We start from the raw sequence: 20,672 nt of genomic DNA, 5'->3' as shown, positions 1-20,672 counted from the left end.
TGTTTAAAAACCTCCAAAAACATCCTTGACATGTTTAAGATCTAAAAAGCACAATTGTTTTGTATTAAAAATAAAATATTGAAGTGGTCACCAGTCTTCTCTAAACCAATACAGCAATTTGCCACAGGGAAGTGTTTCTTGTACACACACATTTCTGAACGCCCTTTCCCTAGATATGTGGAATATGCATGAAATATTATCCTGAATTAACAGAAGTGTATTTTATTAGTCTGATTCAAAATTCAGTATCCAAGGCCCATTTACACTGATTATTTAATGCAGTTCGAAGCTACTTTCAAACTCTGGCAGCCAGACAACAAACTCCCATAAAAATGCATAGAAGAAAGCCCATAATGTGTGCATCAGTGCTCCGAGGTTGTATAAGCACCAACCAGGTCTCAAACCAGTCTGCACAGTGAAATCACTTTCTGCATATTGGTTTGAAACTGAATTAAATAGTCAATAAATGTAGTCGGGGTCCAAATTAAAGCTATTTAGACTAGAGTTTGTTTGTAAATCTTTTGGTATAGTGTTCCCTATTTTAATTATGCATATGTGATGGGGGTATTTTGCTGTTCAAAATTGCAGTATTTATTTATTGTCTATATTTATATACCATCCCTCTCAGCCCGCAGGTGACTCGGGGCGGTTTACAGTTGGTGCCAAGACCATAAAATAAAATTTCAATACAATAAAAACGATCGGATAATAAAACCATAACAAAATCAATAAAATACAAGCACCATTAGCTACTTGTATTATGTGACTGAGTTCTGGTCTGGATGAGGGAGGGAAAAAACATTTTCCACTTTTTCCATCTCATCCATTATTTTATAAACTGCTGTAAACACTCTTGCCCATGCACATATGAATTCTTATCACACAATATGGTTGTAGCATTGTGTTTCCACTTTAACTACCATGGCTTCATGCTATGGGTTCTGGGATTTGTAGTTTATGTTGGGACATCTACAATTCCCAGACAGAGAACTCATCTCATTCTTCAGACCAAAATGCCAACTAAGGATAAGAAATATTATTTATTTATTTAAAGTGTTTCTGAACTACTACTACTACTACCCAATTCTCAAGGGTTCCCATTAAAACAATAAAGAGTTAAAATAATTAAAAAACCTATTTAAATACTATGTGTTGTGCCTTGCTTTGACCTGAAAGGAGAAGCAGGTAAATACGTTGTTGTTGTTGTTGTTGTTGTTGTTGTTGTTGTCATTATCTCCTTAAAAGCCATTTAGAAGTAACTGTAGATCTTACAAAATAGATCATTGAAGCATAGAGTGGAAATAGACCATAAAGGCCATCCCATCTAACCCCATGCCACAAAAAGTCAAAGCACTCTTGAGAGATTGTCATCAGCCTCTGTTCAAAAACCTCTACAGAAGAGGACCCAATCACACTTTGAGACAGCATATTCTATTGTTGAATAGTTCATGAAGCAGTTCCTTTTTTGTAGTTTGAATTAATTGCTGCATGTCTTAAATCCTGGAGCAGCAGGGGAAAAAAGGCTTACTCCCTTCTCAATCTAAACATCTTTCAAATATTTAAATGTGGCTATCATGTCCCCTCTCACCTTTTCTCCAAGCTAAACAAACATAGACCCCTCAGCTGCTCCTCATAGTGCTTGCTTTCCAAACATTTGACCATTTGGTCATCCTTCTCTGGACACCTTCCAGCTTGGCACTCTTCTTGAATTGAAATGCTCAGAACCGGATACAATTTTCTTGACCAAAGCAGAATAGAGTGGTGCTGTTACTTCCCTTGATCTCAACACTATACTATTATTTATGCAGCCTACAATTGCATTGCCTTTTTAGGTGCTACATCACGCTATTTACTCATGTCAATTGTGGTTTACTAAGACGTCTAGATCCCTTTAATGTGGACTGTTTTCAAGTCAAGTGTTACCTATTTTCTATATGTGCCTTTCATTTTCTGCCAACATACCTTACATTTCTTCCTGTTGAAATTCATTTTGTTAGTTTTAGTGCAGCTCTCTAGACAAGATCAAGGCAAAGAAGTTGTTGAGTACTTCTGCTTTTTCTCTATCCCCTGTTAGCATTTTGCCATCATATCTACACAGCAGACCTACCACACATTTCTTTGTGCTTCTTTTTGATACAGAAATAATGAAAAAAAATCCATTTAACCTCTCTAGCAAGCCTTAATTATTCCGTGTTTCTTTGACTTTCTTCCTACACATGAGAAAATTTGATTTTCTCTTTGATGATTTCTCCCTTTTTTCAATTTCTTCTTTGTCCCTTTTAAATCTTAGGTAAAGGTAAAGGTAAAGCTTTTCCCGTGACATTAAGTCCAGTCATGTCCAACTCTGGGGGTTCGTCCTCATGTCCATTTCTAAGCTGAAGAGCCAGCATTGTCCATAGACACCTTCAAGGTCATGTGGCCGGCATGACTGCATGGAGCGCCATTACCAAATTCATTACACATCTATGTTAAATCATCTGTGGGCAATTTTAAATGAAATTTCAGAACACGTCTACTGCACCCTGCACCATTAACATCAATATCACCACATGAATGTATGAGAATAGATCAATAAAGAGTATAGGTTGAAGCTGTGTGTGTGTGAAGAACCTGACTATAGAGTTGAAACATTTTTGAAAATTGCTTTTCAACTATCCTTTGTCTGGGCCATTTACTGAATCCTCTAATAAGGGAGTAGTAGTAGTAGTAGTAGTAGTAGTACTAGTAAGGGCCATCCAAACTCTGTTTCAAACTTCCAATGAAGAAAAGTTCACAATCTTTCAAGATAGTTAGTTATAGTGTTGGACAGTATTTATAATAAAATATAACTTGCTTCTCAATTCATTCAATTACTTGGGTTCCAACATGAAACAAACTTACTCCGTCATCCACGTTGCAGTTCTGTGGCCATATTAATGTGGCTATCATCTCCCCTCTCAGGCCCCTTCTACACTGCTATATAATCTTGATTATCAAAACAGATAATCCACATTATCTGTCTTAAACTAAATTATCTGAGTCTACACTGCCATATAATCCAGATAGACAGGACAGAGGATTCCTAATGTTATTGTGTGCCCTTTTTATTTATGGCAACATTCATGGGAATCAAAAGTTTCCTTTGCCTTCTTCTGAGACTCGAGAGAGTATGATTTGCTCAAGGTCACACAGTGGGTTCTTATGGCTGAGTGGAGATTCAAACTCTGGCCTCCAAATGCATAGTACAACACCTACACCATTTCACCACACTGTACTATATGTGTTAATGGGATTATCTAGTGCCATGTTGTTTGCATCACCAGTGACATTTGGTCACTATCAGACCTTTCTGAATTTTAACTTCCCATTTAACTCCAGTTTATAAATGATTCCAGCAATTTCAGTTAATGCCTGTGGTCTCTGACAAAATGCCTGCTATCTATCTGTCTATCTATCTATCTATCTATCTATCTATCTATCTATCTATCTATCTCCTTGCCTCATGCTTACCTGAGTTAGCATCCCCTCTTCAGCTCTGGCAATTTGTAATAGCCAGTGGTATAAGTTTGAGACACATTAACAATTTACTTAATTTTTTAACTATTTAAAGAGACCAGCAATTACAAAAGCTTTCCTCAGCAAGACAGTCCTGCCCTCCCGCTTTTTCCACTTCTGGAATATCCCTTGAGATGGTTGAATGAATGAGTAGACATACAAGTAGATAAGAGAGAGAAGAAGACATATACAAAGCAGTTTTGTGAAATTTTATTATTCTCTTAACAGGGTTTGAGCCCAAAAATTGTTTGCTTTAAGAGAAACTTCAAAATGCATTTAAACATTTCCTCTGGGCAAAGTCTGGCAGCAATTTAGAATTCTGCGGAGTTCCTCTGGCATTATTTTTTGGAGATTTTCCTTTCCATGATGCTTTTTGCTTGTGGAGCTGCTAAAAATGCTAAACTTGCTCCAAAAGGTATTTAGAACAAAAATGTAGTGGCAATGCCAAATGCAGCCTCTCTTATGTCCATGTCCAAATGTCAAGACAGCAAATAAATAAATAAATAAATAAATAAATAAATAAATAAATAAATAAATCCATGCCATCTTGCTCTTCAAAAATAATGGTACCTTCCCTCACATAATTAAAATTAAAAGGGATGAATCTGCAAGTGAAACTCACCCATAACCAAGCCACTTGAAGTATTTGGATGACTGATAATTACATACTGTGAGGAAGCAGATTAATTAAAGTAAAACATAAAAGCTTCTTAGAGGGAAGCTTGCAAGCATAGCAAGTTTTTTTTAATTTCACGCTATCCCATGTATGATAAGTATTTGCTCTGGAGCATAGGTTGTACTAAAGAAACCATTTCTAGCTGCTAGGCAAACCAAACCCAAGCTGCTTGATTTGATGGGTTTTTTTTGCACCCGATGCAGCTCTTGAGCCATATATAAGAGAGATGCTCTTGGTTTCAAATCAAAGGATTTCCCCGCTCTTTTCTTTCTCCTTTGCTGTTCCCTCATTCCCTTGCTTCATTCATATAGCCTGCTTAACTTCCCCACCCCCTAAAAAGCTACCATGAACATATGTGGTGGTCCCCAGTGCTTTCCTGGACGAAGGAACTTCTCCTCTGCTTCTGTCATTGGTGGTCTGGGTGGTAGTCAAGGCAGATACATCCCTGTGTGCCAGCCAGTTGGAGCTGGTGGCTACTCCAGCAGAAGTCTTAATAACATTGGAAGCAGAAGCCAACGGATAGCTTGTGGCCAGGGATATGGAGGGCAAACCTATGGTGGTATGGTTGGTCAAGGTATGGGAGGTATTGGTGGCCAAGGTATGGTCTTGGGTGGTCAATGCATAGGGAATCAAGGTGTAAGTATGGGTGGGCCAGGTAGAAGTCTGCCAGGTCAAACAATGGGTATGGGTGGGCACATTATGGCCATGCCTGGTCAAGGGGGCATAGGTATGGGAGGACAAGGCATGGGGATCAGTGGTCAAGGCAGAGGTGCACATGGTCAAGGGGTGCCTGTTCAAGTTATTAATGTTGGAAGCCAAGGTACTGGTGGCATGAGCTATGGTGGAGGCTTTGTTGGAGGTTATGGTGGGCCTCAGTCCCAGGGGGCTTTTACAGGTCGAATTGGAAGTGTGGCAGGTGGTGGGAGGGGTGAGGGGATACGAGGGGTCTCCATTGATGAGCGCCTCTTGAAGCCACTTTCCGTTGGAGTGGATCCAGAAGAGCAGAAAGCACGGACCCATGAGAAAGAGGAGATGAAGACTTTGAACAACCAGTTTGCTTGCTTCATTGACAAGGTAAGAGCATTGCTATCTATTTTCCTCTCTCTATCCTCAGTTTAAAAATTAAGTGCTGACCAACTTTACTCCTTTCTTTTAGCATCTTTTTTATACCATTCCCTCATTCTGAAGGAAAACTTCCTTTGATCACTTGTGTTTCTTTGCTTAACATCTTCCTTTTGAATTTACTTCTCAAAATACTTTCTTTCAACATAGAAATATTTCCACATCTAAGATGCATACACACAATCTGCATATGCACATACAATCTTCCATTAAGAAGAAACATCATGCATAAAACATGATACTGTTAGTTAGTATGTTTATGTCACACTGCAAACATGACACAGCTTTAGAAAGAGAAAGTCAGTTGGTTTCTTGTTGCTCTTGTTATATTATTACTATTAATTTAACCACCTCAAATAAAACAGCTGCATGTACGGATAAATTACTATATGTAACAAAATGTGTTTTGCATCTGCCTTTTATAAGATTTTTGAGATGGAGAATTACTCGAATCATAAATCTGTACTCCATTTTGTTCCTCCACATGAAAACAAAAAAAGTTCAAAAACTTTTCTCCCTGGATGATATCACTCTCTATGTAACATAATTTTTGTTCCTGGGTTAGAAGTGTCATTTCCTAATTGGTTCTATCATAAAAACATATAAAAGGTGTAAAAAATGTTTTTGAGGGACATCCCTGTAGCATATTTTGCTATAGGTTTTCAGTGGATATCTCATAGAGTCTCAACCAATTCAACATAGTTTGTGACAACCACAAAACAAAGTTTCTGGAATATAACAATTACTTTCAAAGTTAAGTACCACACAATTAAACACTTTCAAACCAGGAACAATCCCCCCCCCAAATTTTGTTACTTAGTGTATTCTAAAGCTGGATCTACAACCTCTTCCATAGTGTCCCTATATGCCAGGATCTGATCCCAGATTATCTACTTTGAACTGGATTATATGAGTCTCTACTGCCATATAATCTGGCATAAGCAGGTAATCTGCGATCAGATCCTGAAATATAAAGTAGTGTAGAAGGGGCCTTAGAGGTTTTGAATATTTCAATTTTTATACACACACAAGCACACGCATTTGACAAGTGTTTTGATTGAATTTTGAAAACTGAAACATAGGCATAGAACCAAGGAATTGTATATTATACTCTTGCTCCTACTGAGGTTAGAAAGTACTTTTAGGGTGATGGAGGGTACGTTTTGTTTCGTTCTTGGGATTCAGTAAACAGTTTGTCTTGAAACTAACAAAACCTCTCACCTTAAAATTTGGACACTTGCAATTATTCATTATATCACTGTTTATGGCCATTTTTAGCGCCAGCTTTTTTTGAGGGGGGAGATGGAATATACTGTACATACAATAGAACAATAAAATACCTTGTATCATTGCAGCTAACTGAAAAATTAAATTAACTCATGGAACAAATTAGAAACAAGGCAACTTCATTTTTTTCTTGGCTGTTCTCTTTAATGATAGTTTGATAAGGAATCATCACTCTTTGGCAGAGAAACCTTGAAAGTGTTGGGAATGTGTATTTTATTTTAATTATATTCACCTTTCTTCTGGCATTGGATGCAGGACATTTTTAAAATGCTGAAACAAGAAAAAAATACTAAAAATGTGATAATAAAAAATAAAAGTTTTAAAAATAATGTTAAAGTATTCTTTATAATATCCACTATAACTGAACAACATTAATATAGGTCATTTTCCATAACTTCTCTTTTGGATCTATGCTTGGATTGTTTATTCATTTCTAGCATGAAATAGACACAAATGCATAACCCTGCACTTAAGTCAATGAGCACGAAAAATGTGCTTGCATTTGGTTTCAGGACATTAAGTGCAATTTGAAGATTATGACTAAATTATACACTGAGGCATTTGTTTTATGAACTTTTTTTTACCCCTAATACAACATGAGATGGTAGATCAAAATGACAGAATGATGACTCGTACCACTTCAGATTGTATGTTATTATGGAGATTCTGGGTGTGTGTCATTTGTTTCATACTTGCCTGATATGCCAAGCTCTTTATATATGAGAAATAACCACAGTAAATAGAAGAAAAACGTGTAGCCCTCTGTATTGTCGAAGGCTTTCATGGCTGGAATCACTAGGTTCTTGTGGGTTTTTTTCGGGCTATATGGCCATGTTCTAGAGGCATTTTCTCCTGACGTTTCGCCTGCATCTGTGGCAAGCATCTTCAGAGGTAGTGACCTCACTACCTCTGAGGATGCTTGCCATAGATGCAGGCGAAACCCACAAGAACCTAATGTAGCCCTCTTCTTGCTGTGATCATTTAGTGCACACTGGAAGTTTTTCATACAAAAGAGCAACATTCATATGTCTGTTCTAACACCTGTATTCTTTGAAGCTATGCAATCCATCATTCTACAGTCTATCTGTTCATTCTCTGCAGAGCATGCAATTGTCCAAAATAGAAGTGGATGCAGTATTTTATATAATGCATTATTTTAATACACACACACACAACAAAGAGATTGAAAGAATTCTTCTTGAAGACTTGCTTTCCTCACTTCTTTTCACAAAAATACCCCCATCCAAAATGCCCGCTTTGCTCTATTTATCTATGGTAGCAACAGCAGAAAAAGAGAGAGAGATACTAAAAATAATGGGTTGGGTTCAGGATATTAGAACTTTATAATTCTTTGTGAGCTCCCTGGAGCTCTACAAGTTAATGGGGAGATCTGTGATCCTCCACCTTTCCAAGTTCATTTGGTGGGGACAAGAGTGCTCTTGGTGGCTGCTCTGAGCTCTGGAATATCCTCCTTAAGGAGGAAAGGATGGCTCCATTTTTCCTTCCATTGGCAAATCAAGTCATTCTTACACCATTATAATTTTAGAAACACATTACGATGGGCTATCAATGGTGTGCTGTGGTTTTTATATAGTCTGTTCATGAATTTTAATGTTTCTAAGTTTATAAAATGTTGAATTATCTTTCAAATAACATTTATATTTATAGAATCCAAAGATGCAGCTGTGCTGGTCTATAATATCAGTATGCAAAGGGTGGTAGCTAGCTAAGCATCTGAGGAAGGAGACTTGGTGCTCATTTACATGGTCCTAATACTGCAGCAACAACTGGCTTTTTCATGACATTCTATGACTTTTGGTTTAGTCCCACCTTAAGAAAAGTTGAGGAATTCTCCAGGCTAAAACACTGAAGCAATTGCATGGCTTTGGCACACTGTAGATATTTATTTACTTTATTTATTTACTTTGCTTAGATAGCAAGACCGAGTCTGGTGTAGACTGCTCTGCTGTCCACACAGGACCTGTTTGTCTCTGGTTATATAGGCACTTCTGCTGGGGCATCCACAGTAGCTGAGAGTTCTCATGGAACTTTTCAGCCATCTGGTACAGTGGGGCTGAAGTGGTCTCAGCATGGCTACAACATCTGGACTCCATAGGTGGGGTCCTCAGGTGGGAATAGAGTGCCCCAGGATGAATGATTGAGAGAGAGACATAAGGAGAAAATTCTACACCTCACAACCAATTGTGCGCTTATTCAGATGGCCAGATGCAAAAAAGAAGAGGACTCTACATCTGTGATAACTAGGTTGGCATCAGCGTCATATCTTGAAACCTTTGGTTTATGCATTTATTAAAGAAACAAAAGCCCTGTACTCTTTTGCACTGGCCCTCATCAGCTATAGTGTATAATAAGACATTAGTCTTTGTAAACATATTCTGCTAATTGAGAAATGTGACTGGGTAATATATTCTTCTCAGGTTCGATCCCTGGAGCAGCAGAACAAGGTGCTTGCCACCAAGTGGGAACTCCTGAACCAGTGTGTCCAACCTGCAAAGAAGAACCTTGAAGCTTATTATGAGAATTTCATTGCCACTTTGAAGAAGCAGCTGGAGTGTCTTTTAAGTGAAAGAGGGAAACTGGAACATGAACAGAAGAATATGCAGGAGCTGGTTGAAGAATACAGGTCTAAGTGAGTAAGCCCAGTTTGGTAGATTGGTACCTGGAAATCTTTCATTTGTATTACCACAACAAGAAAAGCCTACATGGGCAGAGTTCTACAGATAGATTTTTAAAATTAATGCAGATAGTGCAGTGGAATCACTATTTACTCTCTCTGTTAACCTATCTTTTTCTAGAATCTCCCAGCACATTATGCAGTCTGAAAAAAGTTTTGGAGCTTCAATTAATAGTGTGCAAAGTCCCACAATTCACACACACACACACACACACACACACAGAGAGAGAGAGAGAGAGAGAGAGAGAGAGAAAGATCGTATTGTTCATTCTGGGTGTTGTGTAACCATTTTGGGGGCCAGAAAATGAATAATAGTGAATATTCCTTCTATCCCAAGCAGTTTCTAAATACTAGATAATTAGAACAGCATAAGGAAATAGTGAAGGAAAACAGTTTCTGTATTCTGGTACTACATGGTTCTGCTCTGGTACTACATGGTTGATGGAGATAAAGACAGAGCAAGTTTCTGTATCATTATTAGTGAACAATTCTAGCCCACTGGTTCACTGATTACTCTCACTCAACATCTTTAGGATTCTAAAAAATCCCCAAAAAGGAACGGCTTTTTCCAGCTACCAAAAGTACTTATGAAAAAACATGTCTTCTGTGGCCAAAGTCCTAGCATACCAAATCCTGGCTTGATTTTCTCTTGACAACAAGATCAAACCCACATTTTTTCTCTTTCTTTCTCTCTATCTCGCTCTTTAACAGATATGAAGAAGAAGTCAATCGACGTACCTCAGCAGAGAATGAGTTTGTGGTACTCAAAAAGGTAATATATTTTGTTTTGGGAAAGAAGAACTCTGGAGAGCAAGAATATGTGCTGCATTTTATCTTTTCTGTCCAGTCTAGAAGACAGTATCTTTATTTATTTATTTATTTATTTATTTATTTCCTGCATTTATTAACCGCCGCTCTCAGCCCTAGGGCGACTCGTGGCGGTGTACAGCACATAAAAGACACTTTACAATGAGCCAAGACAACAAAACTAACATATTACTAGTACACAACATCTAATTATACTAAAATAATCCGCTCCGTCTTATCATGGAATCGTAATCAATCTCGTAGTCGTAATCCATTCCGGTTGTCATTTCCAGTAACATAGCACTCAGTTGAATGCCATCTCGAAAAGCCATGTCTTCAGGCCCTTACGAAAGGCCATAAGGGAGGGCGCCTGTCTGATGTCAGCAGGGAGGGAGTTCCACAGCCGGGGGGCCACCACCGAGAAGGCCCTCTCTCTCGTCCCCGCCAGACGTGCCTGTGAGGCAGGCGGGATCGAGAGAAGGGCCTCCCCAGATGATCTCAAGGTCCTCGTGGGCTCATAGGCCGAGATGCGGTCCTTAAAAATCTAACACTTACTTGGAGGAAAATGTCATTTCACTCTACTTCTGAATAAATATAAATATACCCACTGCCAGCAGGCACAGCCCTCATCAAATCTGTGTTAATCCAATCAGCTGTTCTGATTTCTCCTGGTGCCTCCCCCCCCCCCCCCTTTGACCTCATCTTACTTCATTTGCTGCAAAGTGAGTTCTAAGTTCAAAAGTAATCTGCATTAAATTTCTTCAGGAGATAGAAAGGAAAAGAAGGGGTGGTCTAAACTTAATACATACATTTCAGAGCTTATCTGATTACAATAGTACAGTGGGTCCTTCACATTTGTTGGAATTAGGGTCACAAAGCTTGTCAAAATTGGAAAAGGGATTTTTAAAAACCCTTTTATTTTATTTTTTTTAACCTGAGAGAGCCCCTCTTTTGAAATACATGACCATAGAATCACATTGGATACTCACAAATGTCTAGAGAAGTATTATTTCTAGGACTCTCTAGGCCCTTCAGTGATTCTATGGTCAACCACTGGTGGTAGGCCTATCTATTCCTCCAGAGAGCATATTAATACAATCTCTAATTAATCTATCAGCAAATGTGGAGTGCAACGTGTAATTTTTCTCATTAATAACTTTAGCCTTCTTTCCTCATACACAATTTTCCTATTTTTCTTTTGCCATTGGAAAAATAAGAAATGTTTGTGTGAAGCCCATGGAAGTTTTCTATGTGAAACCTATGGGTTTTTTTTAAAAGAATGAGAACATGGATTCCAGGACAGGAAAGATAGATTCTGGCCATTTAAACATTTCCTATTTTTACAAGTTTTTCTTCCTCTTTCGCTTTCTTCTCTGGCATCTCCTCCCACCCTAGGATGTCGATTGTGTGTTCCTGACCAAAGAAGAGCTGGAATCTAAAGTGGATGTTCTGGCACAGGAGTTGGAAGTTCTGAGATGTGTCTTTGCAGAGGTAAGATTTCACATCATATGAAACTTGTGAGGAACTTTGCAGAGAAACAGAAAATAGCAAAATTACCTACTACAAATGGGTGGGCAAAACATTTTCAATTGTAAGAACCAAGGGTTTTAACATATGTATATGTACATGCATGCATACTTCCATACTTCTGTGTTCACACACATAGGAAAGCAGCCACCTTGGAAGCCAGGAGGCATTATCCTTCCTCCCTTTCTTTGCAACCCAGTCAATCATCTAGCCTGTGTGTGGCTTCCCACCAGTTTTAGGGCAGTTCACAAGAAACAACTGAGGGCCTTATATCGGATTTTGTATAAAATGGAATTTAACTGTGGGCACTTCTTGGGAAGAACTGGTTTTGCAGCACAGGTCATCAGACTACTATGTCTGGAACTGGTTTGAGATCAGGAAGATAATTACATTTACCATGGAACCTGGCCTCAAACCACTTTGCAGGGTTTTCCCCATTTCCTGCAGAGATGAGCATCAGTGTACTAGAGGCATATGGGATTTTTTAAAAAGGAAAATGACATTTAAGAGAGAAGGTAATTAATTACTGCTTTCAAGGGGCTGATTAGCCTACTGCTAGCCATGCCCTTGATTAGCCTATTGCCAGCTGAAACTAAATCTAGACAAGACAGAGGTACTCCTGGTCAGTCATAAGGCGGATAAGGGTGTGGGATTTCAACCTCTGTTGGATGGGGTTGTACTCTCCCTGAAAACACAGGTTCGCAGTCTGGTGGTGATGCTGGACTCATTGCTGACCCTGGAACCCCAGGTACTGGCGACGCCAGGAGCACCTTTGCACAGTTAAAACTTGTTCACCAGCTGCGCCCATACCTTGAGATGCCAGACTTGTCCATAGTAGTCCATGCCTTAGTCACACCTCATTTGGACTACTACAACACTCTCTACATGGGGCTACCTTTGAAGATAGTTTGGAAACTTCAAATGGCCCAGGGATCGGCAGCCAGGTTACTAATTGGAGTGCCGTTCAGGGAGAGAGCCACCCCCATGGTACAGCAGCTCCACTGGCTTCCAGGCTAAATACAAAGTGCTGGTTCTTACCTTTAAAGCCCTAATGGCTCAGATCCAGACTATTTGATGAACTGCATCTCCCATTATAGACCAACTTGGACACTACAGTCATCAGAAGAGGTCCTGCTCTCGGTCCCACCCCGTCCCAAGTGTGGCTGGTGGGAACAAGTGAATGGGCCTTGTCCATGGCCTCCCCCTACTTCTGGAACTCCCTTCCTAAGGAGTTAAATATGGCCCCCTCCCCTGTCTTCAGGAAACAGCTGAAGGTGTACCTTTGCTCACTGGCTTAGGAGTAGTAGTAGTAGTAGTAGATGGTAACACTACCATTATACCTCTGATTAATAGCTTCCATCCATATCCACCAGCTCAATAGACATCTTGAGCAATGATCAACTATTTGACCCCAAGGAACTGGGAAATTGATGCTTCTGTTTGATGTTTCTTGTTTTGTCACCGTGGCTGCAAGCCAGCTTCAAACTAGTGTAGTTGTACCCCAAAGCTACATATGGGCTTATCTGATGGGATACCATTTCAGTGGCAGTACTTTTCTCTCAACACTGAAATGAAGTAATACTGAACATCTCACTATACATGAGAGCTACATGTTGGTAGATTCAAGAACTATTTTGTAGTTATTTCTCTATCAGTTTAACTAGATTCTGCTGTAGTATCAGACATGTAGTAATGGTTGCAATGCTAGGGACCCTGGAAGACAGGGGACATAAGAGAGATCAGGGATGGGAACTGATTTCCCAATTTTTGTTCAATTTTTCTCCTGCATCTGTAATATTGAAATGTCTCTCGTACAGGGTTCCATTGCTAGCAGAAGAAAGGAAGGGAGGGAGAGAGAGAGGGTTGCATTCTTCAAGTCTATGATTTTACTAATATTATCTATGGGAAGTCTGTCATTGGTATTGCAATCTCTAATTGTGTGATCTAATCAATCAAAAGTTTCCCAGAATTCCCTTGTCAGAATCTAGGTCTCATTTTAATGTGTATTTGAGGTTGTTTTGCAAAAGCCTGTCTTTGGATAGAACACTAAACCTTTGGTGGTTATTTTATATTAGGGCTGCCATTAGCAGAAATCTATTGGATGCAGACCTAGACCAACATATGCAGGAAGGTGTCAAGTGCGATCATCATGCATGCTTTGGTGGGTGGGAGACAATTTTCAGAAAAAAATGCTTCTTTTCTGTAGTCTTTTTCTTGTCACTCTTTCTCCCTGCCCCTCTTCCCCCATGTGGGTAAAAGAGAAAGAGAGCAAGCAGAGAAATGTGGGAAGCGCAAATGAAGTACTCAGAGATATGTGAGGGGTACCACCAGAGGTCAATATACCAAGAGGACCCCCATCCCTGACAGTGCCCTGATTTTTATCCAGCATATTTTCACAGCATTTGTCTTAATAAAGTTTAGAACAATGGTGCACATTGACTTCATCTCCCAGAATTCCTAACCATTGGACAAGTTGGCTATGATATGCAGCCCATCTGACAGAACCATAGCAGGTTGAAAAGGAATGATCACTATCTCTCTTAAGTGGTAAAGTGATGTGTGAACTTTTCTTAATGTTTCTCAGGAGTTGAGTCAACTGGACAGCCAGATCTTAGACACTTCAGTCGTTCTGAAAATGGACAATACGCGAGACCTGCACATGGACCTCATTCTTCAGAATGTAGAAAACTGGTATCAGAATATTGCTCATAACAGCAAACAAGAAGCTGAAGCCTTTTACCACAATAAGGTCAGTATTTATTTGGCAGAATGACAGTGAATAGCTATTTTCAGCAGCTTCTGGAAGAATATGATTCCATTCCAAGTCAGTGGTGCTATTGTAATTTGAATTGCAATCAGCAGTTAGTTAAGCAATCATCTTCCATATGCACATTTGATTTTGTGTGGAATGGCATCTATTCCATATTCATGTCTGTGCTGTGTTTTACCCAAACTCCAGCACTCCACTTCTGACAAAAGGATAACATTATGGTGCAGTTATAAGCAGATTTACTCAGATCTGTATCATTGTGAATTCCGATGGAGATTATTCATTTGAATCTGAACTCTAATGACTGCATATTAATTTTTTCCAATGAAAGCCATCACCATTGTCCTCATCATATATAATTTACAGTCACTATACCAGTCATAACTAGAAAAAGTAAGCCCTACTGATGAGGGCACTACAATCCACAGAGTTCAGATATAGTTTTTTTTTGGAAACAAGGTGCACAGTTAAGTTTCACTTGAATGGTCACATATTCATTCTTTGGAATGATGTATTGGTCATATGTTAAATACATCAGCATATAGTGTGTTTCAGAGTTGCCTTTTTTCATAGAAATGCATTATAGGAAGTAAAATACTGATTGCCAACCTTGCACAAAAAGATAACACCACATGGTCAAATGACGATTATCCTGAGTCATGTTACTAATTCACTGTTGTTCCGTTCACTAGATTGCAGAGATTCAGAATAACCGAAGCAAATTCAATGAAGAACTTAAATGTAATCAACATGAGATTGCAGAGCTCAATAGAGTAACTCAAAGGCTTCGAACTGATCTTGGAAATGCAAAGAAGCAGGTAGGGCACTAAATCTTGCTTTAGTATTTTCTCAGTTACCATGGATAAACTTGGTCACTTGGCAGAGGCAACATTACCAACCATAAGACAAAACTATGTAACACAATTTTTGTTCCTGGGTTATAAATGCCATTTCCTAATTGGTTTTATCATTAAAATATGGGGAAAGTGTATTAAACTGTAAAAAATTGTTGCTGTAGTTTTTCAGTGAATATCTCCTAGAGTCTCAACAAATTCAACATAGTTAGTGGCAGCCACAAAAATAAAGGGTTTTTTGGAGGATAGCAACTACTTTCAAAGTAAATACTGAACAATTAAACAGGAAATAACACTTTCAAAACAGGAACAGGTTTTTTTTTTCAAATGTTGCTCCATAGTGAAATCTAATGCCATCCTTGATCTATTTCAGAAGGTGCCACCAGAAATAGATACACCTAAATAAGAAAAGTTTCCTGGCAGATTTTCTGGTCTTTGTTCTTTATATTTGCCTTTTCTGAGAATAACTCTGAACTTGACTTGGTAAATTTGCACTTTTTGGATGATATTCTCAGGATATTCTGTTTGACATGACCACTTAGTGTGATGGGTGGGTTCTGAGAATTGTACTCCAAGAAGAAACATTTTTGTCCCCTCCTCATTCCACACAGAAATACTGACTGGTCTGTCAGATGTTTTTTGATTAAGTACTGGTGATGGATTTTAGCATCTTCCATTACACTGTGAGAGCAGTAGGCCTGGGTAACAACGGAAAAATTTGTTTCTAAAATCGATTCGTTTTTTGGGGTTTTTTTGCGTTTCGTTATTTAAAATAATTACAACATTTTCCTTTAAAAAAGTTCGATATTTACGAAATTTCGTAAATGTGAAAAAAATTACAAAACATTAACGAATCGATTTCCGAAACAATAACGAATCGATTCGTTAATGGCGGACGCGACCGCGAAATACGCTAAAAAACCTCCAAAAACTTCTGAAGCTTCCCTCTCCCTCTGTTGTTGACTGTTGGTGTGATATTATAATTTTTTTTCACTAATTAAACAAAAAACAACCATAAAACTTGCCCCAGACATGCGGAAATAATAACGAAACGACCTCAAAACAATAACGAAACGAATACAATAACGAAATATGAAGCATTTACAAAACTATTTAAAAAATCGTTTTTTTAAAAAATTGCTCCAGAATGGTTCGTTATTGTTTTGTAATTGAAAAAATTAACGAATTATTAACGAATTACAAATTAACGAAACGAAACCGCCCAGCCCTAGAGAGCAGGTGTGACCAGTTTATGTAACCAGAATAGCGTGTATGAAATTTGTACATATGGAGGTTGACTATACTTCTTCAGGGAGGCACCTAAGTTGCCCTTTTAACCTCTTTTTAAGTTTTGCGTCCTGGCAAATGTTTTGCTAATTTTTGTACTCCCCTCCTTCCCAGGTTTCCAGTCTGCAGTCAGCTATCTGTGATGCTGAGCAGCGTGGTGACATTGCTTTAAAAGATGCCCGGAATAAGCATGCCGAATTGCAGAATGCTTATCAGCAGTCAAAAGATAAATTGGCAAGTTTGCTCCGAGATTACCAGGACCTTCTCAATACGAAGATGGCCCTGGACATTGAGATTGCTACCTACAAAATGATGCTGGAAGGAGAAGAGAGCAGGTGGGGCATACTTTTGGATACATTCCTACTTTCACTGACATGTAAAAGAGGCTAAAAAAAGGAAGCATATATTTAAATAGACATAATACACCCCAAGATTGTAAAGAGATGGCATGAGGTGCCAATGTGGCATAATATTTAAAATATTGAGTTATGCCTTGGGTAAGCTGAGATCTTTGTCACACTACATATGTTTAGTACTATGATTCTACTTTACCTGCCAAGGCAACATCTTACAAGATCTGGGTGTTTGTGCTTGGTGAGGTGCAACCTTTAAAAACTACCAATCCTAAGAATCTTTAGAATGGCATCAAAGTGTTCTAAATGTGTTCTGTAGATGAAATCTGGGCTGCAGACCACTAAGCGTGAAAGACACGGAATACATTGGGTCTATGTCGTACCTATCTCATAGAGTTAGGAATAATGTGGGGAGGAGGGCAACCAGGTAAAGACACTTTCTGCAAAAGGGGAGAGGTGCTGAACTGAGGGTTGGAAAATTGAAATATAATGCAACTGAGCTCACAAATGAATAGGGAAACACAAAGAAGTATGAAGCTCATTACTACAGACAGAATTTAACAACTTTAGAAACTTCTTTTTGACATTTCTAACCTTTTTATCTGTGAAGATAGGCCTGAAGAACATGTGTGGCATCTTATGAAATCTCAGAAGCCATAAGAAAGATTTTCAGTGTTTCCAGAACAGGATTTTGGAATAGCACCTTCTTGCACAAAGTTCCATTGAACCTACCCAATATGGGCAGAATATAGTGTATTGAAAATGCAATTCTTCTTCATGGAACATTTTAGGGGAGTTGCTGGTTGGAATGCAGGATTCCCAATCATGGTGTAAACCTAAGGCCTTCTAAAAATGAAGTAGTAAAGTCAACAACTCTTCAATATCTCATGACTTTAAAAAAAGAATACAAAAAACCCTTGCCCTTGTGAAAAAGTGAATAAATCATGCTTTTGTTTTCCCAACAGGATATGCACGGGAAACCCTGTCAGTGTCAGTGAGTATATGGTACCATGCACCCTTTTCAAAAAAGTTTAAGCACCCTGTATGGGATTTTTGTTTTGTTTCTTCTGGATTTGAGTTTTACCATCAAAGTAACAGAACCTGTCTTTGTCCATCTTTCTTTCAGCAATGGTCAGTGGAGGCTATCCGGTTGGTGAATGTGCTGTTGGCATGGGAGGCGCAATGGCCTACAGTGGTGCTATGGGGAGAGGCCTAGAACATGGCGTTGGCACCTACAGTGGAGTGGGAGAAGGGTTCAGTTCTGGAAGTGCAGGATGTATCCACACACTTGGTTCCAGGGCATCTGCTGGCTCAGTTGGCAGGGCATCGGGAGTCGGATATAGAATTAAACACGCCTCTGGAAGTGGGTCTGGAGGAGTGGGTGGCTTTGGCTCTAGCGTTACCACTAAGCATGTGGTAGGTGCTGGGGGTGGAAGGCACAGCTCAGGTATCTCTGTTGATGGGAGCTGTGCAAGTGGGCACCATGGTGGGATCCACCATGTAGTGGGAGGAGCTGGAGGCAGTGGAGGTCATAGTATTGGAGGCTCTGGAATTGGAACGCACACCTCTGGTGTGTATGCTGTTGGATCTGGTGGAGGTTTCTCAGGGAGCATGCATGGTGGCTCCCGAAGTGAAGTCAGAAATATACATATTGGCTCTTCAGTCAGAAAAACTGCCTTTTGAGGCCCAAACCCTGGGAAGAAAAAAAACTGCACCAAGATTGGGTTGGCTGAATCTACATATTGATGGTTGATCTTGGGGAGAAAATCCTTTTTGTGAGTAAAGGTACCAAAATCTCTCAGCCAGTAGAAATCTTTGGCTGAGGATAATCTCTCAACCAGTAGAGACCCCTGGCTGGGGATTGCAAATTGCAATCCCAAATGCAAGCTTTGACTGACTGGTATCAGCCATGCACTAGAAAAATAATTGCACCAAAAACATTTTAAGGCCAGAAAAAATGCCCAAAATAATGGTATTTTGTAGATCACCGTGGCTTCACTTTAGTGATTGGGTATTTGTCTTTAGGATTTATTTTCACTATTCAAGCACTCTCCCTCCACAAAAGATGATTTCCTCTTCCTTTTCACATCCTAATTTTGTTAGATACACTAAGTTAGGACAAACAATTAAGTTCTCTGTGCTGTATAGTGCCTAGCAAAGCATTTCAGAAAGGGAAGTAATGCATTAACTAGCTATGGTGGAACTGCAAATAAAATATGTCTCTTTGTCTCTCTCTCACTTTGGCCCATAAAGAAAATTTAAATACATATGTATTTCAATATAGATTTTCTTTTGTTGGTCCCTCTGTGTACATGTTCATATTACACTACATCATTTCCCTCAATATACAATATATACTGCTGTTATAACTAGACTTACAACAGATTAAGGGATAGGGGATTGGCATTTATAGCCCCAAATTGTTAGAAGCTTGAATTAAATATCCATGTTTTGGGTTCAGAATGTATTTTGGAGAGGTATTGGTTTGGGCTGGCAGAGAGTGCATGTTTGGGGAGTATATCTGTAACTGTTTTACATCTATAATCTTACTCAAGTTTCTATGGCAAAACATAAGTTTCGGCCATTAAAAAAACCCCCATGAAACTTAAAAACACATTAGGTAGTTTCATTTTTTTCCTGTGAAATCCAACATTGATTCTAGTTACAAATGATTACATATTTGTATGTGCTACCCATAATTCAATGCATGCACTGCTATTCTGTTTAAGGAACACTTGAAAACATCTTGTGCCTTTTGTATCTACATTGCTGAAACATCACTGCTTATACTTTGTCTTTTATCAAGAATTCCTGAACCTCTTCTGTACTTCCAATAAACTGCATGCATGCACTCTGCTTCTGTCTCACATAAGTGTTTCTTATCCTCTCCCATTTCTTGACAATTATCCAAAAATGCCCAATTGTCACAAAACAAATTTGCTGGCATAGTGGCCTATGCTCTATAGAAGAACAAGTTCTGAAATGGTATAGTTATAAAATGGTCAAATGAATGGGCCAATTTAAACTGAGATTGGCACCTTAATTTTCACCACTGCCCGCATGCATTAAAAGAAATCTCTGGCAAATAGGAAACAGTACATAAGGAGGACAAAGGCCTAATCTTGATGATCTAATTTTCTCCTTGTAGCAAAATATTGAGTCTTGTTTATGTTTGTTTAGAATGGAGAGCAGTGAGACTTGTGCTCATTCACTTATCGTCTGCACTTTTAGAAATCCACCACTTCTTGCTAGATTTAATTAGGGCAGAATCCACCATAGCATCATTTCATGATACTGGCATCATTAGCTGTTTGCTTTGAAATTACATTCTGGAGTCAAGCACCACTTCTGCACTCAATTCATCTTGGGGGAACTGCTCTGAAGACTTCCCGATGCAGCTCATGAACATTCCCAGAGCCCAAATATTGTGTGAATCCCCTTTCCCCCACCTGCCAATTCATCTAACTCAGTATCATTGACTGATTTTTTTTTGTATGGTTGGCATGGAGTTCTTTCCCAATAGATTTTTTCCCCCAAGGAGTCACTAGAGACTGAACTTGGAACCTTCTGTTTACAAAACATTGAGATATGTCCCTTCCCATTTATCATTTATATATATTCACTATATATTTGCATTATTTCTTTGAAATATATTTCAACAGGAATGGGCACATTTGTGAATAAATAGGTATAATTGGTGATTTAGGCTTTCCATATATAAAAGAAATATAACAAGTACATACTCTCTTCACATTTCACA

General features: G+C 38.9%; 1 protein-coding gene across 1 annotated transcript; it reads left to right on the top strand.

Annotated features, from left to right (window-relative positions):
• The first annotated feature begins 4,437 nt into the window (after positions 1-4,437).
• Positions 4,438-19,768, top strand: LOC132768380 (keratin, type II cytoskeletal 4-like). Its single transcript, XM_060764197.2, has 9 exons — positions 4,438-5,284; positions 9,058-9,269; positions 10,026-10,086; positions 11,517-11,612; positions 14,233-14,397; positions 15,111-15,236; positions 16,674-16,894; positions 17,878-17,906; positions 18,039-19,768. Exons 1-9 carry the CDS (start codon positions 4,556-4,558, stop codon positions 18,593-18,595), a joined length of 2,196 nt encoding a protein of 731 aa, XP_060620180.2. The 5' UTR covers positions 4,438-4,555; the 3' UTR covers positions 18,596-19,768.
• Positions 19,769-20,672: the final 904 nt, after the last annotated feature.

This window comes from Anolis sagrei, chromosome 2 (genome assembly GCF_037176765.1).
Source record: "Anolis sagrei isolate rAnoSag1 chromosome 2, rAnoSag1.mat, whole genome shotgun sequence".
NCBI lineage: Eukaryota > Metazoa > Chordata > Lepidosauria > Squamata > Dactyloidae > Anolis > Anolis sagrei.
The sequence above is the reverse complement of the archived record's forward strand: the minus strand, read 5'-3'. Positions and strand labels throughout refer to the sequence as shown.

Bases quoted from the DNA above. Each gene is read 5' to 3' on its own strand.
- LOC132768380 (XM_060764197.2), top strand. From the start codon at position 4,556: ATGAACATATGTGGTGGTCCCCAGTGCTTTCCTGGACGAAGGAACTTC. The intron at 10,087-11,516 runs GTAATATATTTT...CTCCCACCCTAG, and splicing joins AGTTTGTGGTACTCAAAAAG to GATGTCGATTGTGTGTTCCT. The intron at 17,907-18,038 runs GTGAGTATATGG...TCTTTCTTTCAG, and splicing joins GGGAAACCCTGTCAGTGTCA to CAATGGTCAGTGGAGGCTAT.